At 45.0% G+C, this 27977-nt stretch overlaps 2 protein-coding genes across 2 annotated transcripts in view; one reads left to right on the top strand and one right to left on the bottom strand.

Moving 5' to 3' along the window:
* The window catches only part of PRPF40A (pre-mRNA processing factor 40 homolog A), a 22867-nt gene extending 16468 nt beyond the window's left edge, over positions 1–6399 (top strand). Inside the window, 9 exon segments of the mRNA XM_029962185.1 lie at positions 151–277; positions 388–504; positions 1170–1307; positions 2376–2471; positions 3596–3682; positions 3783–3879; positions 3979–4040; positions 4984–5112; positions 5465–6399. Of these exon segments, the coding sequence (XP_029818045.1) occupies positions 151–277; positions 388–504; positions 1170–1307; positions 2376–2471; positions 3596–3682; positions 3783–3879; positions 3979–4040; positions 4984–5112; positions 5465–5557 (946 nt within the window). The 3' untranslated portion in view covers positions 5558–6399.
* A 15456-nt stretch (positions 6400–21855) lies between these two features.
* Positions 21856–27977, bottom strand: part of FMNL2 (formin like 2) — a 70787-nt gene continuing 64665 nt past the window's right edge. The window contains exons 19-24 of the mRNA XM_029962186.1: positions 27611–27842; positions 27347–27510; positions 27113–27214; positions 26774–26872; positions 26214–26337; positions 21856–22027 (exon numbers count right to left, since the gene is read on the bottom strand). Coding sequence (XP_029818046.1) covers positions 21921–22027; positions 26214–26337; positions 26774–26872; positions 27113–27214; positions 27347–27510; positions 27611–27842 — 828 coding nt within the window. The 3' untranslated portion in view covers positions 21856–21920. The remainder of the gene's footprint in view (positions 22028–26213; positions 26338–26773; positions 26873–27112; positions 27215–27346; positions 27511–27610; positions 27843–27977) is intronic.

Genomic DNA, 27977 nt, shown 5'->3' on the forward strand with positions numbered 1-27977 from the left:
TGTAAGAAAATAAATATGTGAATAGCTAAAAAATTAAATAAATATCTAAAAAATTGAAAAAAAATCTAAAAAAAAAAATCTAAGAAAATCTAAAAATATCTTTAGAAATCTAATCTCTAAAAAAATACAAAGAATCCAAAATCATGTCAGAAACATGTAAAGTTTCTGTGGATCCCTCCCCTCAGGATCCACAGCCCTGGACCTGTTCAAGTTCTACGTGGAGGACCTGAAGGCTCGTTACCACGACGAGAAGAAGATCATCAAAGACATCCTAAAGGTGAGCAAATCCCAGGAAATTCCTTGTCGTGCCAGATCCCTCCTCCCAGGGAACCTGTTGGTGCTGGGAATTCCTGACTCCCCGATGCCAAGGAATTCCTTTCCTTCCAGGACAAGGGCTTCGTGGTGGAGGTGAACACTTCCTTCGAGGACTTCGTCACCGTCATCAGCTCCACCAAAAGAGCCACAACTTTGGATGCAGGAAATATCAAACTGGCTTTCAACAGTGTAAGTGTGCAGGGAGACCAGAATTACAATATAATATCAATAATTATCCGGGATATTTTAATATGTGTCATTAATAAATGTCAAATTAGTGGTTTTATTAGGGTAATTAATTAGGGTATGAAATCTCTTGCCTAAACAAGAATGAACATTTATTTTAGGGTATGAAATCTCTTGTCCAAGCAAGAATTAACATTTATTTTCACTGTATTGCTCTGCCTACTCCCATAATAATTTGGGGAGATGCTTATGCTGATATCAGTTGCCAGAATTATGGCAGAGGTTGATCTTCATTCCAGCCATCACCATTCCAGCTTAGGGAATTCTGGGGTAGGAATTGAGTCAGGTTCTCTGATTTACACACAGCTGATCTCATGAGCTGTGTGTGTGTTTCTGGAGTTTATTAATTAACTCTATTTTAGATTCTCAGGAACAGCCACTCTGTGCTTTGAAATTAAACCATTGATTAATTATTATTATTATTATTATAATTCACACTAACAGACCACTCCGAAGGTGAACTGGCTTTCCAAAAATCCCATTAAACTGGATTATCCCCCTTCCACTTGGATGTCTTGGAAATATCCTGTGCCTTTTCCTTATCTCCTGTGCCTTTTCCTTATCTCCTGTGCCTTTTCCTTATCTCCTGTGCCCTTTCCTTGCTGCAGCTGCTGGAGAAGGCCGAGGCGCGGGAGCGGGAGCGGGAGAAGGAGGAGGCTCGGAAGATGAAGCGCAAGGAGTCGGCCTTCAAGAGCATGTTGAAACAGGCCACCCCCCCCATCGAGCTGGATGCTGTCTGGGAGGATGTGAGTGTGGCCCTTCCTTAGGAAACAATTCCCAAAGGGATTCAACAGCCAGCTAACCCCTAACCCCAATGGTAACCCCTAACCCTAACCCCACTCCCCCCATCGAGCTGGACGCCGTCTGGGAGGACGTGAGTGTGACCCTTCCTTAGGAAACAATTCCCAAAGGGATTCAACACCCTGATCCTAACCCTAACTACACCCCACAGCAAGCTGGATGTGGTCTGGGAGGATGTGAGTGTGACCCTTCCTTAGGAAACAATTCCCAAAGGGATTCAACACCCTGATCCTAACCCTGACTACACCCCACATCAAGCTGGATGTGGTCTGGGAGGATGTGAGTGTGGCCTTTCCTTAGGAAACAATTCCCAAAGGGATTCAACACCCTCCTAACCCTGATCCTGACTCTAACCCTACTCCCTCCATCAAGCTGGATGTGGTCTGGGAGGATGTGAGTGTGGCCTTTCCTTAAGAAACAATTCCCAAAGGGATTCAGCAGCCTCCTAACCCTAACCCTACACCCCACATCAAGCTGGACGCTGTCTGGGAGGATGTGAGTGTGATCCTTTCCTCAGGAAAGAATTCCCAGATGGATTCAACAGCCTGCTACCTGCTAAGGTTAACCCTGAACTCTAATCCTAACCTTAATGGTCCTTTCCTTAGGAAAGAATTCCCAAATGGATTCAACCACCTGCTGCCTGTTAATGCTAACCCCTAATCCTGATCCCACCCCTAACCCTACATCCCCCAGCGAGCTGGACACTGGCTGGGAGGATGGGAGTGTGGCCTTTCCTTAAGAAACAGTTCCCAAAGGAATTCAACAGCCTCCTAACCCTAATCCTAACCCTAACCTTAACCACTAGCCTGGCCCAAACCCTAAACCCCGACCCTAATGGTCCCTTCCTTAGGAAAGAATTCCCAAGTGGTTTCACCAGCCTGCTGCTGCTAATGCTGACCCCTAACCCCAACCCTGGACCTAAACCATGAACCCTAAACCCTTTATTCCTGTTATTATTTTTATTTCTAAATGCTCTATCTGCTATTATAATTCCATTACTGTTTTTCTGGCAGATCAGAGACAGGTTTGTGAAGGAACCAGCATTTGAAGACATCACCCTGGAGTCTGAAAGGAAAAGGATATTTAAAGACTTCTTACATGTACTAGAGGTAGTTCCTAATTTACTTTTTTCCCTCATGAGAGAATATACAAAAAAAAAAAATTCCTATTCCTCCTAAGTTGGGTGGGAAGGGGAAGGATTCAACAGGACTTTGCTGATTTCTGGTACATTGGGAATCACCTAAAAGTGATGGATATAAAACCTCATCTCCCAAGTGAGCAACTGGAGAAACATCTCACACTTATTTGAGAAATAATTGGTCTTTGAATCTGCTCCTGCAAGAATTTTTGGAGTTGACACGAAAATTTCCTGCTTTGTTTTAGGAAATTTATTGCTGGGATTTCATAGGAAACAAGATGAAATTGGAACTAAACTTGTCCAGGATTTTATTCCCTACGAATCAGGGTCTCCCAGAACACACCAGAATCATGATTATTTTTTTTACTGTGATTGATTTTCTTGCTGATGAGCAAAACAAATGCTGTAGTTTAATTCCATCCTTAGTTTTGGTTGAGCTGCAGAACTTCTGACAGGGTTCAATAAAGTGCCAGTGTGAGATTTATTTCACTGTGCAGCACGTGCTCTTTGGGGGTTTTGTTTTATTTCATATGCTGCAGTTTGTAAGAATTTGGGCTTCAAATGACTTAATTTGACAATTTGAAATTTGGCAAAGCAAGGTGTGGGTTTTAGGCCGGTTTTAAACTGGATCCAGGTACCAAACCTTGTGTTTCCTTGCTCCTGGGGGCTTTTATTGGGGCAACAGTGCCCATTTTTGGGGGGGGTTGACAGTAAATGTGTGATTGGGGGTTTTTAACCCGTCCCAGGTTTGTGGAGGGTGAGGAACGTGGTCCTGGGTTCTTGGGGTGTCCTCAGGGAGCTGCTGAGGTGGGGCTGCCTCATTCCTGGGGGACTGTTCTCCAGGGACTGCAGGGACAGGACACAGGGAATGGCTTCCAACTGAAAGAGAGGAACTTTAAGTTGGATCTTGGGAAGGAATTGCTGGCTGGGAGGGTGGGGAGGCCCTGGCCCAGGTTGGGCAGAGAAACTGTGGCTGCCCCTGGATCCCTGGGAGTGTCCAAGGCCAGGTGTTGGGGTTGGAACTGGATGACCTTTAAGGTCCTTTCCAGCCCAAGCCCTCTGGAATTGTGTGCTGACCCCTCTCCTGTCCCCCAGCACGAGTGCCAACACCACCACTCCAAGACCAAGAAACATTCGAAGAAGTCCAAAAAGCATCACCGGAAACGCTCCCGCTCCCGCTCCGTAAGTGTTCCAGGGGCCCCCAAACCCACCTCTGCCACAGCTCCTGGTGGCTCCTGTCCTTGGGATCCATGGTAACCATTCCCTGGCTTTGCATCCGAAGGGCTCCGAGTCCGAGGACGACGACAGCCACTCCAAGAAGAAGCGGCAGCGCTCGGAGTCCCGCTCGGTGTCCGAGCGCTCGTCCAGTGCGGAATCCGGTACGGGATGGGGCTGGGTTGGGTTGGAATCCTCATTCCCAACTGGATTGCTGGGTCTTCATCACTCCACTGATGTGGTTTTGTCTCCTGTGCCTGCAGAGAGGAGTTACAAGAAGTCCAAAAAGCACAAGAAGAAGAGCAAGAAGAGGAGACACAAGTCTGTAAGTGCAGTTCAGCTCTGAGGTGCCTCGTGGCCAACCTGGCACTGCTTTCACTCAGCCAGAGGGGATTTTCCAGGGAAAAAAAACCTGCTGGAGTGGGATCAGGCTGGAGGAGGGTGTTGCCAACATAATACCTCTGTTATATATCTTCATATTGAACCACTGCTAAATCTGGAGGGGTTAAGTGCAGCCATGTGAGATGTGAAGGACTGCACTAACAACTTGGAATTTGCTGTTTATCCTGGCAAATCCTGGTGTTCACTGTTATTGTGGGAAGAATTCCAGCCATTCCCTGTGCCTGCCTGTCAGGGATGTGTCAGAAGCTCTGAATCACCTGTGTCAGGCCCTGTATCACCTGAGGTCAAAGAGTAGGGTTTGTAAAAGTAAAAGCCAGAAAAACCATTTTCCAGAGCTCACCACTTCCAGAGATCTCATGGAATGACTGCCAGTTGTGCACAGGGATGGGCTGAGGGACATCCAGCATGTCCCACCTTTGCACTGGGAATGGTGGAAGTTCTGCCTTGAACAAACTTTCCTCGATGTTTTTGGGTTATTTATTTCTGTGCTTAATTAGGAACTACTTGGAGCAGTTTCCAGGGGCTGGATTAAAACAGAGCCAGTGAAAAGGGGAAATTTAGGTTGGATATTGGGAAGGAATTCCTGGCTGGGAGGCTGGGGAGGCCCTGACACAGGTTACCAGAGGAGCTGTGGCTGCCCCTGGATCCCTGGAAGTGTCCAAGGCCAGGTTGGAGCAACCTGGAATAGTGGGAGGTGTCCCTGCCATGGCAGGGGTGGAAGGAGATGATCCTTAATGTCCCTTCCAACCAAACCATTCTGGGATTCCATAAAATCAAGTCAGACTTTTCTGCCTGTGGTTATTCTATAAATCAATACTGAACATCTTCAACACTGATACTCAACATTTCCCTCTTTACTTCTCCAGGATTCCCCGGAGTCGGATCTGGAGCGGGAGAAGGACAAGAAGGAGCGGGACAGTGAGAAGGAGCGGGGCCGGCAGAGATCCGAGTCCAAACACAAATCTCCCACCAAGAAACGGCCCGGAAAAGATTCCGTAAGCTCTGCTCCCACCTGCTGCCTGTGGGGTGGGATGGGATGGGATGGGATGGGATGGGGTGGGATGGGATGGGATGGGATGGGACAGGGGGCAGCTCTAGGGGGTGTTCCAAGGTCACAGTTGGACTCTTGGTCAAAGGTGGGACTCCGTGATCTCGGAGGTCTTTCCCATTCCCAAATAATTGGGTTTTTGTGGATCCTGAGTGTGCCACAGAGCAGCCACCTGTGCCACGAGCTGCCCAGCTCTGTCTGTGTCCTCTCTCAGGGTCCCAGTGGGCACAGGTGGCAACTCCAGAGGGTCCATCCCCCTGGGAAGCCCCATCCTGAGCACGATCCCGTTGTCTCCGCAGGGGAACTGGGACACGTCGGGCAGCGAGCTGAGCGAGGGGGAGCTGGAGAAGCAGAGGAGGACTCTGTTGGAGCAGCTGGATGAAGATCAATGACAAATTATTTATACCAAAAATGTTTACACGGCATCCCAGCCCAGCAGAGCTGGAATTACAGCGGCTTTTAGTTTGTCCCACGTCACCCCAGGCAGTCCCTATTGGCAGCAAATGGAGACAACCAATGGAATTCCCAGGGAAAAGCTGGGAAAAAACCTGGAGTGCTGGGCTGGGCTGGGCAGGGAGTAACACTGGGCTGCTGGGCAGAGCCATTCCAGCTTTGGAAAAGGGCCTTTAATTTAGTTTCTGCTGGTTTAATTAATTCCCTGCATGGATCTGGGATATTGGGGGTTTTCCTCTGGGAAAGCAACAGGAGCGACGAATCCACGTCCTGATCTCTCCTGCAAACCCCCAGATTTTGGGATTGTTCTCGGTCCCAGTGTGGAGTTTGGCCGAGACTTCACTGACTGAGCACTGACTCCAAGTAAATAACCCAGGGAATGGGAATGGGAATGGGAATGTGGCTGCAGCGCCAGCAGAGGGGGTGTGTGTGACACAACCACCTCATTCCCAAATCCCGCCCCGGCCCGGCCGCGGGTGTTCCCTCAGCGCTTATCTCCACCTCCAGCTCCACCTGGACCTTCCCCTCGGGAAAATTTAGGAATAAAGCTCAAATTTGCCCCCGATTTCCATGTGTTGCCTTAAGGACCTGCTGCAGAATGTCCCTGCCCGGCCCAGAGCAGGGAGGAGGAGGAGGAGGAGGCAATTCCAGCCCTGTTTTCCAGCCCCTGAGTGTCCAGGAAGGTGCCCCCGCCCTGCTCGGGGAGAAAAATTGGGAATCTGCTCTCCTTGGAATATTTTTGTACATTTTTATTGATGATTAAACCTTGTCTTGTACCCTGGCTGGTGTCTCTTTGTCCTGGAGCAATCCTGGCTCTGCCCCTTGGAATTCCAACCTATCCCTCACAAATCCCATCCAGGGAACACTCCCAGCTCAGTTCCTTCCCAACCTGGATTTTCCCTCTTTTTGACACCCCCCCAGGTGGATTCATCCCGGGAATTCTCTTGCTGGGGTGGTCACGTGGCTCACACTCCTTGGGAACACGCTGGGAGTGGAATTGGGAATTCCAGGTGGAAAAGGCAGGAGCCCAAAACCATTTTTCCTGGGCTGATTTGGGATTTTTTTCCCTGGGATCAGCTGTGATTTTCCCTGGGATGAATTGGGGTTTTTTCCTGGGCTGATTTGGGATTTCTTTTCCTGGCACGAGTTGGGATTTTTTCCTGAGATGATTTGGGGGTTTCCTTGGGATGATGTGGGAGATTTTCCTGGGGTGATTTGGGATTTTTCCTGGGATGATTTGGGATTTTTTTCCTGGGATCATCTGGGATTTTCCCTGGAATGATTTGGGATTTTTCCTAGTATGATTCTGGATTTTCCTTGGGATGATACAGGATATTGTCCTGGGGTGATCTGGGGTTTTTCCTGGGATCATTTGGGATTTTTTTCCCAAGATGATTTGGAATTTTTCCTGGGATCATCTGGGATTTTTTCTGGAAGATTTTGAGATTTTTTTCTTGGTATCATCTGCGATGTTTTTTCTGGAATTATTTGGGATTTTTTCCTGGGGTGATTTGGGATTTTTTCTGGGATCATCTGGGATTTTTTTCCCAGGATTATTTGGAATTTTTTCCTTGGGATGACTTGGGGTTTTCCTTGGGATGATATGGGATATTTTCCTGGGATGATTTGTGATATTTTCCTGGATTGATTTGGGATTTTCCCTGGGTTGATTTGGGACTTTTTCTGGTATGATTCTGGATTTTCCTTGGGATGATTTGGGATATTGTCCTGGGGTGATCTGGGATTTTTTGTGGGATCATTTGGGATTTTTTTCCCAGGATGATTTGGAATTTTTTCCTGGGATGATTTGAGATTTTTTCCTGGGATCATCTGGGATTTTTCCTGGAATATTTTGAGATTTTTTTCTTGGTATCATCTGGGATTTTTTTTCCTGGAATGATTTGGGATTTTTTCTTGGCTGATTTGGGATTTTATTTCTGGAATGATTTGGGGTATTTTCCTGGAATTATTTGGGGGTTTTTTTCTTGGAATGATTTGGGATTTTTTTCCTGGGCTGATTTGGCATTTTTTCTTGGGATCATCTGGGATTTATTTCTGGGATTATCTGGGATTTTTCCTCGGATGATTTGGGATTTTTTTTCCCAGGATGATTTGGGATTTTTTTTCCCAGGATCATTTGGGATTTTTCCTAGGATTATTTGGGTTTTTTTTTCCTGGATCACCTGGCATTTTTCCCAGGATGATCTGGGATTTTTCCTGGGATCATCTGGGATTTTTTTCCTGGGATGATTTAGAATTATTTTCCTGGAATGCTTTGGCATTTTTTCGTGGAATTGTTTGGGATTTTTTCTTGGGATCATCTGGGATTTTTTTCCTGGGATAATTTGAGGTTTTTTTCCTGGAATTATTTGGGATTTTTTCCTGGGGTGTTTTGGGATTTTTCCTGGAATCATGTGGGGGTTTTCCCAGGATTATTTGGGATATTTCCTTTAATTATTTGAATTTTTTTCTTGGGATGATTTGGGATTTTTTTCCTGGAATTATTTGGTATTTTTCCTGGGATCATCTGGGATTTTCCTGGAATATTTTGAGACTTTTTCCTGACATCATCTGGCATATTTTTTGTTGGGGTTATTTGGGATTTTTCCTGGGATAATTTGGGATTTCTTTCCTGGAATGGTCTGAGATTTTTTCCTGGAATTATTTGGGGTTTTTTTGTTGGGGTGATTTGGGATTTTTCCTGGGATCATCTGGGATTTTTCCCAGGGATATTTGGGATCTTTCCTTTAATTACTTGGGTTTCTTCCTGGGACGATTTGGGATTTTTTCCTGGGATCATCTGGGATTTTTTTTCCCGGGATGATTTGGAATTATTTTCCTGGAATTATTTGGGGATTTTTCTTGGGATGATTTGGGATTTTTCCTGGGATCATGTGGGGTTTTTCCCAGGATTATTTGGGATGTTTCATTTAACTATTTGGATTTTTTTCCCGGGACGATTTGGGATTTTTCCTGGAATTATTTGGGATTTTTCCTGGGATCATCTGGGATTTTTTTTTCCTGAGATGATTTGGAATTTTCCTGGGGTGATTTAGGTTTTTTCCTGGGATGATTTGGGGTTTTCCTTGGGATGATTTGGGATTTTCCTTGGGATAATTTGGGATATTTTCCTGGGATGATTTGGGATTGTTTCCTGGGATCATCTGGGATTTTTCCTGGAATATTTTAAGATTTTTTCTTGGCATCATCTGTTTGGTTTTTTTTTCCTGGGATGATTTGGGATTTTCCGTGGGATGATTTGGGATTTTATCCTGGGAGGACCCGGGGTTTTTCCTGGGATCATCTGGGATTTTTTCCAGGATGATTTGGGATTTTTCCTGGGATAATTTGGCATTTTTTCATGGAATTATTTGGGTTTTTTTGCTGGGATGATTTGGAATTATTTTTCCCCTGGGATCATCTGGGATTTTTTTTCCCAGGATGATTTGGAAGTTTTTCCTGGGATGATTTGGGGTTTTTTTCCCGGAATGATTTGGGATTGTTTCCTGGGATCATGTGGGGGGTTTCCCAGGATTATTTGGGATCATCTGTTTTTTTATTTCCTGGGATGATTTTGAAGTTTTTTCTTAGAATGATTTGGGGTTTTTTTCCTGGAAATATTTGGGGTTTTTTCCTGGGATGATTTAGAATTTTTTCCTGGGGTGATTTGGGGTTTCCTTGGGATGATTTGGGATATTTTTCTGGGGTGATTTAGGATTTTTTTCCTGGGATCATCTGGGACCTTTTTTCTTGGGGGGAATTGGGATTTTTTTCCTGGAATTATTTGGGATTTTTCCTGGAATCACCTGGGATTTTTCCCCAGAATAATTTGGGATGTTTCCTGGAACTATTTGGGGTTTTTTTCCTGGGATGATATGGGATTTTTTTTCCCGGGATCATCTGGGATTTTTCCTGGGATAATTTGGCATTTTTTCATGGAATTCTTTAGGGGTTTTTTCCTGGGATGATTTGGGATTGTTACCTGGGATCTTCTGGGATTTTTCCTGAGATAATTTGTGATAATTTCCAGGGGTGATTTGGGATTTTTCCCGGAATTATTTGGGGTTTTTCCTGGGATGATTTGGGATTTTTTTCCTGGGACAATCTGGGGTTTTTCATGGGATCATCTGGGATTTTTTCTCCTGGGATCATTTGGAAGTTTTTTCCTGGAATGATTTGGGATTTTTCCTGGAATTATTTGGAGTTTTTTTCCTGGAATTATTTGGGATTTTTTTTTTTCTTGGGGTGATTTGGGATTTTTCCTGGGGTGATTTGGGATTCTTTTCCTGGAATGCTTTGGCATTCTTTCCTGGAATTATTTGGGGTTTTCTTGGGATGATTTGGGATTTTTTTTCCTGGGATCATCTGCAATTTTTTCCTGGAATGATTTGGCATTTTTTCCCGGAATTATTGGGGATTTTTTCCTGGGATCATCTGGGATTTTTCCCAGGATTTTTTGTGATGTTTCCTGGAATTATTTGGGGTTTTTTCTTTGGATGATTTGGGATTTTTTTTCTTGGGATCATCTGGGATTTTTTTTCCTGGGATAATTTGAGATTTTTTCCTGTAATTATTTGGGATTTTTTCCTGGAGGATTTGGAATTTTTCCTGGGATCATCTGGGATTTTCCCTGGAATGTTTTGAGATTTTTTCTTGGCATCATCTGGGATTTTTTTTTTCTTGGGGTGATTTGGGATTTTTCCTTGGATGATTTGGGATTTTTTTCCTGGAATGATTTGGAGTTTTTTCCTGGGGTCATCTGGGTTTTTTTTTTCTGGAATGATTTGGCATTTTTTCGTGGAATTATTTGGGATTTTTCCTGGGATCATCTGGGATTTTTCCCAGGATTATTTGGGAGGTTTCCTTTAATTATTTGGGTTTATTTCCTTGGATGATTTGAGATTTTTTTCTTGGCATCATCTGGGATTATTTTTCTCGGGGTGTTTTGGGATTTTTTTCCTAGAATGATTTGGCATTTTTTTCCTGGGGTGATTTGAGATTTTTTTCCTGGGATGATCTGGGATTTTTCCCAGGATTATTTGAGATGTTTCCTGGAATTATTTGGGGTTTTTTCCCCAGGATGATTTGGGATTTTTTTTCTTAGCATCATCTGGGATTTTTTTCCTGGGATAATTTGAGATTTTTTCCTGGAATTATTTGGGATTTTTTCCTGGGGTGATTAGGAATTTTTCCTGGGATCATCTGGGATTTTTCCCAGGATTATTTGAGATGTTTCATTTAATTATTTGGGATTTTTTTCCTGAATGATTTGGGATTTTTTTCCTGGAATTATTTGGGATTTTTCCTGGGATCATCTGGGATTTTTCCCAGGATTATTTGGGATGTTTCCTTTAATTATTTGGGATTTTTTCCCTGGATGATTTGAGATTTTTTCCTGGATCATCTGTTTTGTTTTTTTTCCCGGGGTGATTTGGCATTTTTTCCTGGAATGATTTGGGGTTTTTTTCCTGGAAATATTTGGGGTTTTTTCCTGGGATGATTTGGAATTTTTTCCTGGGGTGATTTGGGGTTTCCTTGGGATGATTTGGGATATTTTCCTGGGGTGATTTAGGATTTTTTTCCTGGGATCATCTGGGATTTTTCCTGGAATATTTTGAGATTTTTTTCTTGGCATCATTTGGCATTTTTTTTTTCTTGGGATGATTTGGGATTTTTTTCCTGGAATGATTTGGGGTTTTTTTCCTGGGGTCATCTGAGATTTTTCCCAGGATTATTTGGGATGTCTCCTTTAATTATTTGGGGTTTTTTCCTGGAATGATTTGAGATTTTTTCCTGGGATAATTTGGGGGATTTTTTTTCTTGGGGTGATTTGGGATTTTTTTCCTGGAATGATTTGGCATTTTTTCCTGGCATGATTTGGGATTTTTCCTGGAATGATTTGGGGTTTTTTCCCGGGATTTTTTCCTGGGATAATTTTGGATTTTCCTTGGGATGATACATGGTTTTTTCCCGTAATTTTTTGGGGTATTTTCCTGCGATGATTTGGGATTTTTTTTCTGGAATGGTTTGGAGTTTTTTCCTGGGATCATCTGGGATTTTTTTTCTGGAATGGTTTGGCATTTTTTCCTGGAATTATTTGGGATTTTTTCCTGGGATCATGTGGCATTTTTCCCAGGATTATTTGGGATGTTTCCTTTAATTATTTGGGATTTTTTTCCTGGAATTATTTGGGATTTTTTTCCTGGGATCATCTGGGTTTTTTTCCTGAGATGATTTGGAATTTTCCTGGAGTGATTGAGGATTTTTCCTGGGATGATTTGGGATTTTCCTTGGGATGATTTGGGATTTTATCCTGGGAGGACCTGGGGTTTTTCCTGGGATCATCTGGGATTTTTCCCAGGATTATTTGGCATTTTTTCCTGGAATGATTTGGGGTTTTTTCCTGGGGTGATTTGGGATTTTTTTTCCTGGAATGATTTGGAATTTTTCCTATGATGGTTTGGGATTGTTTCCTGGGATCATCTGGGATTTTTCCTGGAATGTTTTGATATATTTTTCTTGGCATCATTTGGCATTTTTTTTTTCTTGGGATGATTTGGGATTTTTTTCCTGGAATGATTTGGCATTCTTTCTGGGAATTATTTGGGGTTTTTCCTGGGATCATCTGGGATCTTTCCCAGGATTATTTGGGATGTTTCCTTTAATTATTTGGGGATTTTTTCCTGGGATGGTTTGGGATTTTTTCCTGGGTGATTTGGAATTTTTCCCGGGATGTTTTGGGATTTTCCCTGGGGTGATATGGGATTTTTCCTAGGATGATTTTGGATTTTCCGTGGGATGATTTGGGATATTGTCCTGGAATCATCTGGGATTTTTCCCAGGATTATTTGGCATTTTTTCCTGGAATGATTTGGGTTTTTTCCTGGGATAATTTGGGGGGATTTTCCTGGGATCATCTGGGATTTTTTCCCGGGGATCATTTGATATTTTTTCTTGTCGTCATCTGGGACTTTTAATTGGGGTGATTTGGGAATTTTCGTGGGTTGATTTTGGATTTTTTTTTCTGGAATGATTTGGCATTCTTTCTGGGAATTATTTGGGGTTTTTTCTGCAGTTATTTGGGATTTATTTCCTGGATTGATTTGGGATTTTCCCTGGGTTGAGTTAGGATTTTTCCTGGGATGATTCTGGATTTTCCTGGAATGATTTGGGATATTGTCCTGGGGTGATCTGGGATTTTTTGTGGGATCATCTGGGATTTTTTTCCCAGGATGATTTGGAATTTTTTCCTGGGATGATATGAGATTTTTTCCTGGGATCATCTGGGATTTTCCTGGAATGTTTTGAGATTTTTTTCTTGGTATCATCTGGGATTTTTTTTCCTGAGATGATTTGGGATTTTTCCTGGATGATTTGGGATCTTTTTTCTGGAATGATTTGGGGTATTTTCCTGGAATTATTTGGGGTTTTTTCTTGGAATGATTTGGGATTTTTTTCCAGGATGATTTGGGATGTTTTTCCTGGGGTGATTTGGCATTTTTTCCTGGAATCATCTGTGATTTATTTCTGGGATTATCTGGGATTTTTTCCTGGGATGATTTGGGATTTTTTTTCCCAGGATGATTTGGGATTTTTCCTTGTGTGATTTCATTTTTTTCCTGGAATATTTTGAGATTTTTTTTCTTGGCATCATCTGGGATTTTTTTTTCTTGGGGTGATTTGAGATTTTTCTCGGGATGATTTGGGATTCTTTTCCTGGAATGATTTGGCATTTTTTTGTGGAATTATTTGGGATGTTTCCTGGAATGATTTGTGGTTTTTTCTTGGGATGGTTTGGGATTTTTTTCTTAGGATCATCTGGGATTTTTTTCCTGGATTATTTGGGATGTTTCCTGGTATTATTTGGATTTTTTTCCTGGGATGATTTGGAATTTTTCCTGGATTGATTTGGGATTTTTCCTGGAATCATCTGGGATTTTTTTTCCCAAGATGATTTGGAATTTTCCTGGAGTGATTTAGGATTTTTCCTGGGATGATTTGGGATTTTCCTTGGGATGATTTGGGATATTTTCCTGGGAGGACCTGGGGTTTTTCTTGGGATCATCTGGGATTTTCCCCAGGATGATTTGGCATTTTTTCCTGGAATTATTTGGGTTTTTTTCCCGGGATGATTTGGGATTTTTCCTGGGATCATGTGGGGTTTTTCCCAGGATTATTTGGGATATTTCCTTTAATTATTTGGGGTTTTTTTCCCTGGATGGTTTGAGATTTTTTCCTGGGATCATCTGGGGTTTTTTTTCCCAGGATGATTTGGAAGTTTTTTCCTGGAATGATTTGGGTTTTTTTCCTGGAAATATTTGGGGGTTTTCCCTGGGATGATTTGGGATATTTTCCTGGGGTGATTTAGGATTTTTTCCTGGGATCATCTGGGATTTTTCCTGGAATATTTTGAGATTTTTCTTGGCATCATCTGTTTGTGGTTTTTTTGGGATGATTTGGGATTTTTTTCCTGGAGTTATTTGGGATTTTTCCAGAGATCATCTGGGATTTTTCCCCAGAATTATTTGGGATGTTTCCTGGAACTATTTGGGTTTTTTTCCTGCGATGATTTGGGATTTTTTTCCCAGGGATCATCTGGGATTTTTCCTGGGATAATTTGCGATATTTTCCTGCGATGATTTGGGATTTTTTCCTGGGATAATTTTGGATTTTCCATGGGATGATACAGGGTTTTTTTCCCGTCATTATTTGGTTTTTTTTTCCTGGAATTATTTGGCATTTTTTCGTGGAATTATTTGGGATTTTTTCCTGCGATGATTTGGGATTTTTCCTGGGATAATTTGGCATTCTTTCATGGAATTATTTAGGGTTTTTTTCCCGGGATGATTTGGGATTGTTACCTGGGATCTTCTGGGATTTTTCCTGAGATAATTTGGGATTTTTCCTGGGATGATTTGGGATTTTTTTCCTGGGGCAATCTGGGGTTTTTCCTGGGATCATCTGGGATTTTTTTCCTGGAATGATTTGGGATTTTTTCCTAGAATTATTTGGGGTTTTTTTCCTGGAAATATTTGTGTTTTTTTCCTCGGATGATTTAGAATTTTTCCTGGGATCATCTGGGATTTTTCCTGGAAGTATTTGGGATTTTTTTTTTTCTTGGGGTGATTTGGGATTTTTCCTGGGGTGATTTGGGATTCTTTTCCTGGAATGCTTTGGCATTCTTTCCTCGAATTATTTGGGGTTTTCTTGGGATGATTTGGGATTTTTTTCCTGAGATCATCTGGGATTTTTTTCCTGGAATGATTTGGCATTTTTTCGTGGAATTATTTGGGATTTTTTTCCTGGGATCATCTGGGATTTTTCCTGGGATAATTTGAGATTTTTTCCTGGAATTATTTGGGTTTTTTCTTGGGATGATTTGGGATTTTTTTTCTTGGGATCATCTGGGATTTTTTTCCTGGGATAATTTGAGATTTTTTCCTGGAATTATTTGGGATTTTTTCCTGGGGTGATTTGGGATTTTCCTTGGGATCATTTGGGATATTATCCTGGGAGGACCTTGGTTTTTTCCTGGGATCATCTGGGATTTCTTTTCCTGAGATGATTTGGAATTTTCCTGGGTTGATTTGGGATTTTTCCTGGAGTGATTTCGGATTTTCCCTGGGTTGAGTTAGGATTTTTCCTGGGATGATTCTGGATTTTCCTGGGATGATTTGGGATATTGTCCTGGGGTGATCTGGGATTTTTTGTGGGATCATTTGGGATTTTTTTCCCAGGATGATTTGGGATTTTTTCCTGGGGTGATTTGGGATTTTTCCTGGGATCATCTGGGATGTTTTTTCCCCGGATGATTTAGAATTTTTTTCCTGGAATAATTTGGCATTTTTTCGTGGAATTATTTGGGTTTTTTTCCCGGGATGATTTGGGATTTTTCCTGGGATCATGTGGGGGTTTTCCCAGGATTATTTGGGATATTTCCTTTAATTATTTGGGGTTATTTCCCTGGATGGCTTGAGATATTTTCCTGGATCATCTGGGTTTTTTTTTCCCAGGATGATTTGGAAGTTTTTTCTTGGAATGATTTGGCATTTTTTCTGGAATGATCTGGGGTTTTTTTCCTGGAAATATTTGGGGTTTTCCCTGGAACGATTTGGAATTTTTTCCTGGGATTATTTGGGTTTTCCCTGGGATGATTTGGGATATTTTCCTGGGGTGATTTAGGATTTTTTTCCTGAGATCATCTGGGATTTTTCCTGGAATATTTGAGATTTTTTCTTGGCATCATCTGTTTGTGGTTTTTTTGGGATGATTTGGGATATTTTTCCTTGAATTATTTGGGATTTTTCCAGGGATCATCTGGGATTTTTCCCCAGAATTATTTGGGATGTTTCCTGGAACTATTTGGGGTTTTATCCTGGGATGATATGGGATTTTTTTCCCAGGGATCATCTGGGATTTTTCCTGGAATGAGATTTTTTTTCTTGGCGTCATCTGTTTGGGTTTTTTTTCTTGGGATGAGTTGGGATTTTTTTCCTGGAATGATTTGGCATTTTTTCCTGGAATAATTTGTTGTTTGTTTTTTTTTTTCTGGGATCATCTGGGATTTTTCCCAGGATTATTTGGGATGTCTCCTTTAATTATTTGGGGTTTTTTCCTGGGACGATTTGAGATTTTTTTCCGGGGATAATTTTGGATTTTCCTTGGGATGATACGAGTTTTTTTCCCGTAATTATTTGGGATTTTTTTCCTGGAATGATTTGGCATTTTTTCGTGGAATTATTTGGGATTTTTTCCTGGGATCATCTGGGATTTTTTTTCCCGGGATGATTTGGAATTTTTTTTCTGGAATGATTTGGGATTTTTTCCTAGAATTATTTGGGTTTTTTTCCTGGAAATATTTCAGGGTTTTTTCCTAGGATGATTTGGAATTTTTCCTGGGATCATCTGGGATTTTTCCTGGAATGTTTTGAGATTTTTTTCTTGGCATCATCTGGGATTTTTTTTTTCCTGGGGTGATTTGGGATTTTTCCTGGGATCATGTGGGGGTTTTCCCAGGATTATTTGGCATGTTTTATTTAATTATTTGGAATTTTTTCCTGGGATTGTTTGAGATTTTTTCCTGGGATCATCTAGGAATTTTTCTCCCGGGATGATTTGGAAGATTTTTCCTGGAATGATTTCGCATTTTTTCCTGGAATTATTTGGGGTTTTTTCCTTGGACGATTTGGGATTTTTTTCCTGGGATGATTTGGAATTTTTCCTGGATTGATTTGGGATTTTTTTCCTGGGATCATCTGGGATTTTTTCTTGGCATTATCTGGGATTTTTTTTTTCCTGGGGTGATTTAGGATTTTTCCTGGGATCATGTGCGGTTTTTCCCAGGATTATTTGGGATGTTTCCTGGAATTATTTGGGATTTTTCCTGGGATGATTTGGGATTTTTTTTCCTGGAATGGTTTGGCATTTTTTCCTGGAATTGTTTGGGATTTTTTTTCCTGGGATGATTTGGGATTTTTCCTGGGATCATGTGGCTTTTTTTCCCAGGATTATTTGGGATGCTTCCTTTAATTATTTGGGTTTTTTTCCTGGGATGATTTGGGATTTTTTTTCTTGGAATTATTTCGTATTTTTCCTGGGATCATCTGGGTTTTTTCCTGGAATGATTTGGGGTTTTTTCCTGGGATGATTTGGAATTTTCCTGGAGTGATTTAGGATTTTTCCTGGGATGATTTGGGATTTTCCTTGGGATGATATGGGACATTATCCTGGGAGGACCTGGGGTTTTTCCTGGGATCATGTGGGATTTTTCCCAGGATTATTTGGGATGTTTCCTTTAATTATTTGGATTTTTTTTCCTGGGGTGATTTGGGGTTTTTTTCCTGGGATCATCTGGGATTTTTCCTGGAATGTTTTGAGATTTTTTTTCTTGGCATCATCTGGTTTTTTTTTTTTTTTCTTGGGATGATTTGGGATTTTTTTTCCTGGAATGATTTGGTATTCTTTCTGGGAATTATTTGGGTTTTTTTCCTGGGATCATGTGGGATTTTTCCCGGGATTATTTAGGATGTTTCCTTTAATTATTTGGGCATTTTTCCTGGGGTGATTTGGGATTTTTTTTCCTGGGATCATCTGGGATTTTTTTTCTTGGGATGATTTGGAAGTTTTTTCCTGGAATGATTTGGGATTGTTTCCTGGAATTATTTGGGGTTTTTTCCTGGAAATATTTGGGGTTTTGGATTTGGAATTTTTCCTGGGATCATCTGGGATTTTTCCTGGAATGTTTTGAGAGTTTTTTCTTGGCATCATCTGGGATTTTTTTTTTCTTGGGGTGATTTGGTATTTTTTTTCTGGAATGATTTGGAGTTTTTTCCTGGGATCATCTGGGATTTTTTTCCTGAGGTGATTTGGGATTTTTCCTGGGATCATCTGGGTTTTTTTCCCAGGATTATTTGGGATGTTTTATTTAATTATTTGGAATTTTTTCCTGGGATTGTTTGAGATTTTTTCCTGGGATCATCTGGGAATTTTTCTCCCGGGATGATTTGGAAGATTTTTCCTGGAATGATTTAGGGTTTTTTCCTGGAATGATTTGGGTTTTTTCCCTGGGATGATTTGGGATTGTTTCCTGGGAACATCTGGGACTTTTTTCACCAGGATGATTTGGAATTTTTCCTGGATTGATTTGGGATTTTTTTCCTGGGATCATCTGGGATTTTTTCTTGGCATTATCTGGTTTTGTTTTTTTTTTTTTCCTGGGGTGATTTGGGATTTTTCCTGGGATATTTTTTCCTGGGATGATTTGGGATTTTTTTCTTGGAATGATTTGGCATTTTTTCCTGGAATTATTTGGGGTTTTTTTCCTGGGGTGATTTGGGATTTTTCCTTGGATCATGTGGCATTTTTCCCAGGATTATTTGGGATGTTTCCTTTAATTATTTGGGTTTTTTTCCTGGGATGATTTGGGATTTTTTTCCTGAAATCATCTGGGTTTTTTCCTTGGATGATTTTGGATTTTCCTTGGGATGATTTGGGATACTATCGTGGGAGGACCTGGGGTTTTTCCTGGGATCATCTGGGATTTTTCCCAGGATTATTTGGCAATTTTCCTGGAATGATTTGGGATTTTTCCTGGGATAATTTGGCATTTTTTCATGGAATGATTTGGGTTTTTTTCCTGGGGTCATTTGGGATTTTTTTTTTCCTGGAATGATTTGGAATTTTTCCTGGGATGGTTTGGGATTGTTTCCTGGGATCATCTGGGATTTTTCCTGGAATGTTTTGAGATTTTTTTTCTTGGCATCATTTGGCATTTTTTTTTTCTTGGGATGATTTGGGATTTTTTTTTTCTGTAATGATTTGGCATTCTTTCTGGGAATTATTTGGGGTTTTTTCCTGGAATGATTTGGCATTTTTTCTGCAGTTATTTGGGATTTTTTTCCTGGAATGATTTGGCATTCTTTCTGGGAATTATTTGGGGTTTTTTCCTGGGATCATCTGGGATTTTTCCCAGGATTATTTGGGATGTTCCCTTTAATTATTTGGGGATTTTTCCTGGGGTGATTTGAGATTTTTTTCCTGGGATCATCTGGGATTTTTTCCTGGGGTGATTTGGAATTTTTCCCAGGATGATTTGGGATTTATTTCCTGGGATCATCTTTTTTTTCCTGGGATGTTTTGGGATTTTCCCTGGGGTGATATGGGATTTTTCCTAGGATGATTTTGGATTTTCCTTGGGATGATTTGGGATATTATCCTGGAATCATCTGGGATTTTTCCCAGGATTATTTGGCATTTTTTCCTGGGATAATTTGGGGGGTTTTTCCTGGGATCATCTGGGATTTTTTCCTGGGATGATTTGATATTTTTCTTGGCGTCATCTGGGATTTTTTCTTGGGGTGATTTGGGATTTTTCGTGGGATGTTTTTGGATTTTTTTTTCTGGAATGATTTGGGATTTTTTCTGCAGTTATTTGGGATTTTTTTCCGGGGATGATTTGGGATTTTTCCTGGGATCATGTGGAGTTTTTCCCAGGATTATTTGGGATGTTCCCTTTAATTATTTGGGGATTTTTCCTGGGGTGATTTGAGATTTTTTTTCCTGAAATGATTTGGGATTTTTTTTTCCTGGAATTATTTGGGTTTTTTTCCTGGGATAATTTGAGATTTTTTCCCAGGATCATCTGGGATTTTTTTCCTGGGATTATTTGGAATTTTTCCTGAGATGATTTGTGATGTTTCCCGGGATAATTTGGGATAATTTCCTGGGATCATTTGGAATTTTTTCCTGAGATGGTTTGGGATTTTTCCTGGGGGATTTGGCATTTTTCCCTGGCGTGATCAGTAATTTTCCTTGGGTCATTTGGGATTTTTCCTGGGATCATCTGGAATTTCTTTTTCCCAGAGTAACAAAGAATAAATTAATGCTGCAAATCACCTGGGGAATCATTTCCATGTCCATCCCCCCAGAGCTGCCCCAACCTCCAGGAGTTCTCCTGTCCAACATCACCAGCAGGGAAAGGAAAAAAAAAAGGGAAAAGTGCCCCAAAAAAACCCGGTGAGGATTTGGCTGTAGTAGTGTAAATAGTTTATTGGATTTTATGGCAGAACAGACCAGGAAAGGAACGTGAACTGCTTTATAAAACACTCTAATCTTGCTAAGAAGCAGATCTATTACTAGAAAAATATTAAAGAGAACATGCCAGCCTGGAGAATTTTGGGTCTTTCGTTAAAAAAATACCTTTGAGCCGAAGAAGAGGAGATCTGGTGCTTGTAACCAACAATCTATCACATTGAATTTAAAATTATCCCATTGCTTCCGATTCAAACAACTCCTTGAGACTGCCAGGGAGGCAAAGGAGGGGGTGACATGTTCTCTTTAGTGGGTCAAGTGCTGTAAAATGCAAGGAATTGGCAGTTTTGAAAGTCCAAAATTCCTGTAAATAGGTCAACGTGGTAACTCTGAGCCCCAAACTGTCCGTTTTAGTTAAATATAAAAACAAAAACTATAAGTTAAAATAACATTCAGATTGTATAGCACAGGCTTGATGCATTTATTTCATTTTAAACAATATTTACAATATTACCCAGAGGCTAAAGGGGGGGGAGGGGGGGATAAAAGAGAAGTGTAAAAACCATAAAAAACTGCACCAATTTTGTAGCAAAATATCTGTACATTTAAAAACAGATTATCATATAACTACACATTATCCGAGGGGGGAAAAGATTCCAGGGACCTTCACCAGTGGAGGGAGCACAACGGGAAAGGGCCAAGAAATTCCGTGGTTAAATACTATACAAGAAATTTTACAATTAACAGGGGGATGTGACGAGCCCAGGGAAGAAGCTGGAAGCAAAAAAGGGGTCTTGGAAAGGCCAAATCTCTCTCTTCAGTCCAGTTCTTCCCAGCTGAGAGGATCAAGGGGTTGGATTCCTCCTCCTGCTGCTCCGGGAGCTGGGGGTGCACGACGGGCCTAAAATGGCTCCTGTCCCTTTTTAGGCTTGGAAAAAGCCATTTTGAACCTCAAACCTGCCCGGGATTTTAGGCTGGGCTTGGCTTTGGTGCCCAAAGGAGCCTCAGCAGGGAATGGGGGTGGGATTGTCCCACAGAGCAGGGCTGGGCTGGTTCCCCACTGAGGAACTGGACTGAGGTGGTCCCAGAGCCTAATACTGATTACTGAGGTGTTAATTGGCTTAGTGCTAATTAATAAATAGCTGTTACTCCAGAGCTGTGAGCGCCGGCCGGGCCTCCCCCTCCCTGTCCTGGCCCCCAAAACCCCCCTGGCCTGGGGGTGACCTCGTTTGGTTCCTCTCCCTGGGATCGTGGATGCGTTGGGTCCCACATCCAGCTCCGGAGGTGCCCGGGGTGGGAAAAGGGCTGGGATCGTTATTCCTACAGAAAGCCCTTCAGTGTCTTCCTTTGTGATCAAACCCCAAGCCATAAGTGCAGCCGACCCCCTGGGCACCAGCACAGGATCAGTTCAGAGCCGAGCATTCCAAAGCTGAGCACATCCCAGTATTCCCAGTTTCCAACCAGCGGAGAGAGACCAGTGGCCGAACTCCGCCCTCAGGCAGCCAAACCAACCCCCCAAACCAGCAGGAATTTTTACATTTTGGTTCCGGACGCCGCGGGACGTGTCCCAGGACCCCCCTCAGGCCGGGTCCCTCAGCCCAGGTCCCGGCGCTGTCCCTGGAGCAGGTCCTTCCATCTCAGGCACTTGGTGGCTCCGGGGCGGTTCCCACCGTTCCCAGTGTCCCCGGGCCCGGCGGGTGGGTTTGGCCGTTCCCGGGGCTCGCCGAGCACGGAGTGTCCGTGGCCGAGGCCCCCGGGGAGCCCCCCCGGGGCTCACATGGCCACGTCGGGGCCGTTGGGGCGCAGGCCGTGCTCGTCGAAGCGGCGGCGGACGCTCCTCCTCAGCGCGTCGGCCCGGCGGTACGGCTGGTTCCGAAGATCTGCGGGCAGGGAAGGGCCTGGTGAGCTCGTCCCGGGAAAACGGCCCCCCCGGACACGCACACGCACACACAGAGAGAGGCCAGACAAGGAAAGTCCTGCTGGAAGCCAATCAAAGCAGCTTGTGGAGGGCAGAGAAGGGGGTCGGCCCCGAGGGGAGCGGGGGCTGCCGTGCCCGACTACGCGCCCAAGCAGCGGGGTAATACTGGTGGGACCGGGTGGGACCAGGTGGGGTGGGAACATCCATCAGAGAGGCACCATCACCCCAAATGGGGGGGTTGATGTGTGCCCCAGTCTTCCAGAGCCCCCCTCATTCCCACAGCGGGATGAGGGAGATGTGCAACCCACAGTCCCGTGGGACGTGCTTGGCCACAGCGGGATGGAGCTCTGGTCCCTGTATCCCCATTTATCGTGGAATCATTCAGGTTGGCAAAGATCTCTTAGATCAAGTCCAACCAGATTTAAAGGTGGGAAAAGCAGCTGGTGCTTGGGATGCTCCAGCTGCTGTCCTGCCCTGTGGCTGGAGCAAAGCTTCCTCAGCCAAAGGGTGTGGAGTGGCCAAACCCCTCCCTCCTCATCCTCATCCTCCTCACCTGCAGCAAAGCCCAGCCCAGCCCACCCCACTGCTGGGGAGGTGAGAGCTCAGGAGGGAACACTGAGCATGGGAGGGAGGGATGGATGGATGGATGGATGGATGGTGGATGGATGGATGGATGGAAGGAAGAATGGGAAAACTGATGGGCTGATGGATGCCTTGATGAAGCCCATTCCATGTGCCACGTGTGTTACCTGTGCAACCACAACACAACCAGCACATGGAGGCCCTGAAGACTATTCCAGATAAAATATTTCTCTGCTGGCCAACAAATTTGTGTTGGATTGGGCAAACCCTCCCTCAGATTTCCTGGATAATCGTGTCAGGGTCACACACAACTCCCCAACTTCTCAGCTCTGCCCCTGGAGCTGCTGGTTGAGCACCTCATCCCCTATTTTGTGGTCTGGGGGCAGCAGAACCTCCAGGGAGCTGTGGGGCTACAAAACCCGAGGACAAGACTATTTTGGGCTGAACTTGAAGAGAAATGGCCAAAATGGTGTGAAGATGGTCACCAGCCAACGGCCTGTGGATCCCCTGCACCTCCAAGGGTGAAAATCAAGGATCTGGGTCTCCACAGGCCTGGAGGGTCTCACCAGTATTAGCTCAGCCACATCTACCACCAGCTCCTGGCAGACAGAGAGAGGAGGAAGCCAAGTAAAAAGTGATGCTTGCCAGCTCTGGGTATCCTCCACCACCGGGGTGCTAGAAGAAATCCTTACCCTCGAGTGAACATTGGGAAATTTAGTGATATTATTCTTCTTTAGGGCTAAACAGAAAAAAAAAACAAAACAAAAAAAAAAACAAACAAAAACAAAACAGAACACAAAATGATGGTTAAGTAAAAAAATGGGATGGAAAATGAAGAGCAAGTCAAGTCAGCAAAGTTCAAACCTCCCAGGCGGGGTGACCACAGAGCAAGAGGGTGAGGCCAAGGCTGTGAGGGGTTAGACAGGGGCAGGAGGGACAGGAGGCCTCCTGGCCTCTCCCCACCCCAATTCCAAGCTGCTTTGAAGGCTGGCTCCAGGAAGAGAACACGGCAGCGGACTCGGAGAGCAAAGACCCGTCGAGTGATTAGTTGGATTTATTGCAGCATTAATTAAAGTACACAGGGAAGGGGGAAACACTGTTGGCTTCTTAAGCTGCTGGGGCCTTAATGCAAGACAACAGTGCTGAGACATGCAGGGTTAGAGACACCCTTCCTACATGGACACCACGGTGGGAATCGCTCAGTTCCACGTCAGCCTTTTCAGCGGCAGCATCTCAGTGGTTCTGGCCCATATTTAAGTGTTTCCCCAGCCCTGCTCCTCTTTCCCCCAGTCCCAGCACTGCACAGTCCAGCTGAACTGGTTCATGCTCAGGGAAGATTCCTGATTTTCCTTAAACAAAGCTGACGTGGAACTGAAGGGGTTAAACGTGGATGTGACCCATGAGCAGAGATTTCCCCCCGCCGGTTCCACCTCGTGTCTCACGTGCAGCCAACATGCAGGAGCTGGTTAGGAATCTAACCCCAACCACGGGTGTTAGCCCAGGCAGCCCTCCCCAGCCAGAAGCCACCCCCAGGGATGTCCCCCTAGTCCATGCAGCCCGGAATTCCGCCGAGGCATCACATGCACGGCACACAAAGGTGTGCGGGCCACGGGGGTGACATAGAAAAGCCAAGTGAACGTCACTTCTTGGCTTCATTTGGTCTCCTCAGCCCTTGGACTGCAGGAAACTCGCCCCAGTGACTGCCACCACTTGCTGTTCTATGGCACTGGAACACAGGGATGGCCAGAAGTCGATGGGATGGAACGAGAAGTTATGGAGACACGGGACGTGCAACGGAGGTGACACCACGAGAACGTCGGGTGACGCCGGACACCACTAAACACTCAACATTCACATGTCCTGGCTGAGATCTGCACAAAGGGGGGGGAGGGACAACAAATCTACAGCCACCTTCCTGTTTTCTAAGAGCGTCAGGTGTGAGAGAGGAATAGTTTAGTAATGGAATTCCTCCGTGACAACGGGGTCGCAGAAGAACCGAGAGCCGCGCTTGGCGCTCCGGGCGGTGAACGGCACCGTCTTCAGCACTGCATGGGAACAACAACAGCCAGACACACAAACCAACGTCAGCAGGGCTCCAGGGCATTAGTGCAGGGTTAGTGCTCCACCAGGGATGGCCAGGGACACTCTGACACGGGCCAACAGCTCCCTGAAAGCTGCTCCTCAGCGGGCTTTGGACGCGGCAGCGGAAAGGATCGAGGAAGGATTTAACCGGCTCGTGGAATTCCAGAATGGTTTGGGTTGGAAGGGACTTAAAACTCATCTCATCCCACCCTCTGGACACCTTCCACTAGAGCAGGTCGCTCTAAGCCCTATCCAACCTGGCTTGAACACTCCCAGGGATGGGGGGCTCCATGATTTCCAGGGATAAGGAGGTGACCTCAGTCCTACCTGACTCCCTGTGCCTGACCTTCAGCACTCCATGGCTCGAGCCACCCCCACAATGGGAAATGCCAGCTAATCCATGGCTTGAGCCACCCCCATAACGGGAAATACCAGGCACGAGGGCACAGGAAACGTTTGAGTTGAAATGTCTCATCTGGCACCCCCTCCACTGGATGCCTTTTCCATGGGGAAGGGCATCTGCCACACAATGTTTCTCCCCCGGAGCAGCAGAACCACTTCCCCAACCCAACAAGCTCCCTGGAGTCTGGAGGAGCTGGAGAAGCGCTGACAGATTGGATATTACTGCCAGCCTGCCCTTTACATCCCAAATATTATCTCAGGAAGCCATTAATCAAGGTTAAAAGGAGCTGGGAGAGCTTCACACTCGTCAGCCCTGTCCTCTGGCTGGGCAAAAACTCCCTGGCTTTCCTTAGTGACTGGTAAAACAGCTCCTGCCCCTCTGCAGCAAAAACTTCCAGGAGCAGTAGGAAAAGACCTTTTTTGAGTTTCTGTGCAAGGAAACACAGGATTGTAGAGTTATTGAAGTGTTAAATCGTGTTCCTTGTGCACAACGTGCAGAAAACTCCAAGTACTGCCAAATCAGAGCAACTGGACTGGTTAAAAATGGTTTAATTCCCCAGCAAAATGCAGTTTTAGGTGGTTTTTTCTATTGGCAAATAGTGGCACCCAAGTCCTGCCTGTGCCTGGCTGCACCAGGGGGTGTGTCCCTCCCTCAGGGACCAGCCCAGACTCTGCCTGAGCAGGGAACAGGAGCAGTGTGGGGTCATGGATCCCTGGTTTGATCAAGTGATTTGCTGTAACTCTGCAGTCCCTGTTAGAACATTTGCCTGAAAGTGGAGGCTCCTCATCACGTTAAACACCCGTCATCTGGGGGGAAAAAGGGTTCTGGGACAGATCTGCAGGGCAAGCGCATCCCAGTGAGAGAACTCTGGGATCAGGCACTCCCTGGCTGCTCTAAAGCCCCGGGAATGTCCCCACAGCTGGAGGAGAAGGACTAAGACACCGAGCAGAGCCTTCAGGAACCAACACCCTCAGCTCTGCTGCGGCTTCGAGGAGGACACGCAGCCCTTGCAGCAGCCCCTGGGCAGCTCCCAGAGCTGTTCCCTGTGGGAGAGCCCTGGATCCCCTGGGAGGAGGGTTACCTGTGATGATGTCCTCGATGGCCCCGTCCTTGCCCTCGTACACGTGCCGGTTGTCCTTGACCTGCCGCCGCCGCAGCTCCGCGATCAGCTCCTGCTGCTGCCGCTTCGTCTTGTGGGAGGGGGACTGCAAACGAGGAGAGGGGTTGGAGGGACGGACCTCCTGCTCTCCTGCCTCTGCCCCAACCTCACACACCGACTGGGTGCCAACCAGCACACAGGAACTGCCCCTTTTCCCCCCATTTTCCAAGGCTGGAACACCCTCATGTGTCTACTAGTGACTCACATCCCAGGGAGAGGTCAGAGAAGGAGAACTTTTAACTCCTGGACACGTGGAAAAGACAACTTTCCACTTAGTTTTCCTTAATTTTTCAGACTTCCAAAGCAGTAGAAGCAAAAACTTTTCCAGCTTATCCCAGCTCTTTCCACATAAGGAGGAAACTTCCAGAGACTATTTCCAGGCAACTACAAGTTGGGCAACTGAATTCCTCCCCCCCTCCAGAGTGGAGGTTTCTGAAGCACCAGGAACATGATCCCACCTGGGAGGTGGATCTGGGCCATACCTTTTGGTCCTGCTGCTCCATCAACGCTTCCTGCTCCATGAGTTTTTCCATTAAGGCCTGTTCCTGCTTTTTCCTCAGCTCATTCTCTTCTTCTGCTTGCTATTTATGGGAAAAAAACCAGAGGTTAGAGCTTCCAGGGGAGACTGGGATCCTAAACAGTGCCAGGGAGGAATGTTGGCAGGTGCTACTGAGGGGAGGGCAGGGGAGGGGAAGAGGAGGAGGAGGAGGAGGAGCAGAAGAAAAAGGGAAGGGGGAAAGGGGAAAAGGGGGAGGAAAAAGGAGGAGAAAGGAGGAGGAGAAGGAGAGGAGGAAGAGGAGGAGAAGGAAGCTCCTGCTTACCTTGTAGGCCTTCACAAACCGGACAAACACTGGGAAAAAGACTGAGGGGGGAGTTGTCTTGGGATTCTCCCCAAAGTACTTCACAGCATCATCAAAGGCATCCTGCAACAGGCACAGATTTACTGCACTGCCCCAGGTCACCTCCCCAGCCCCACTGTGCATTCCAGGGATACAGAGCACATCCTGTGGGGAGAGCCCACACCCTCCTGCCAAACCCCGAGGAATGAGGGGTACCTGGGCTATTTTGGCGTCGTCCTGCAGCTTCTTGAGCTTGCCCTCGTTGTTCTGGATGAAGTCCTTGAGCATGGTGTTGTGGTCGTGCATGGTGTACTCGCGCTTCGTCAGCTCCAGGCCCCGCTGCAGCTCCTTCACGTCCAACAGCACGTTCTCCAGGGACACTGGGAACGGGACAGAGGCTGCAACCCACAGCCCAGGGGGCTCCCTGCCTGGAATAGCCACCCCTGGGGGGTGGAGGAGGCCGAGGGAGGGTCACAGTACCTGCTGCTGCCTTCTCCACGTAGTGCAGCTCGTTGTAGAAGAGGGACACGTGCTGGTACTTCTCCTTGACCACGTTGGAGATGTAGTGCAGCAGCGTCTGCTTCCGGTCTGTCGACTTGGTTTCCAGGAGCTGTGGGCAACAGGCCAGGAGATGGAGCAGCAGGTTCCAAGCAAAGAGACCCTCTGGTGCTTCTCCAGCTCCATCATGGTTTTCCATGTTGGGAAGCACCAGCTGAGTCCCTCAGCAGCCACTCAGCCTGGACATCACTGCCCTCGGGTCACCACAGCCCCATGGAACATTCCAGGATGGGGTCTGGAAAGCTGGAAAAGGACCTGGGGGTGCTGAACACGAGCCCAGGTGTGCCCA

Source organism: Manacus vitellinus, unplaced genomic scaffold, assembly GCF_001715985.3.
Source record: "Manacus vitellinus isolate BGI_N305 unplaced genomic scaffold, ASM171598v3 scaffold_43_pilon, whole genome shotgun sequence".
Taxonomy (NCBI): Eukaryota; Metazoa; Chordata; class Aves; order Passeriformes; family Pipridae; genus Manacus; species Manacus vitellinus.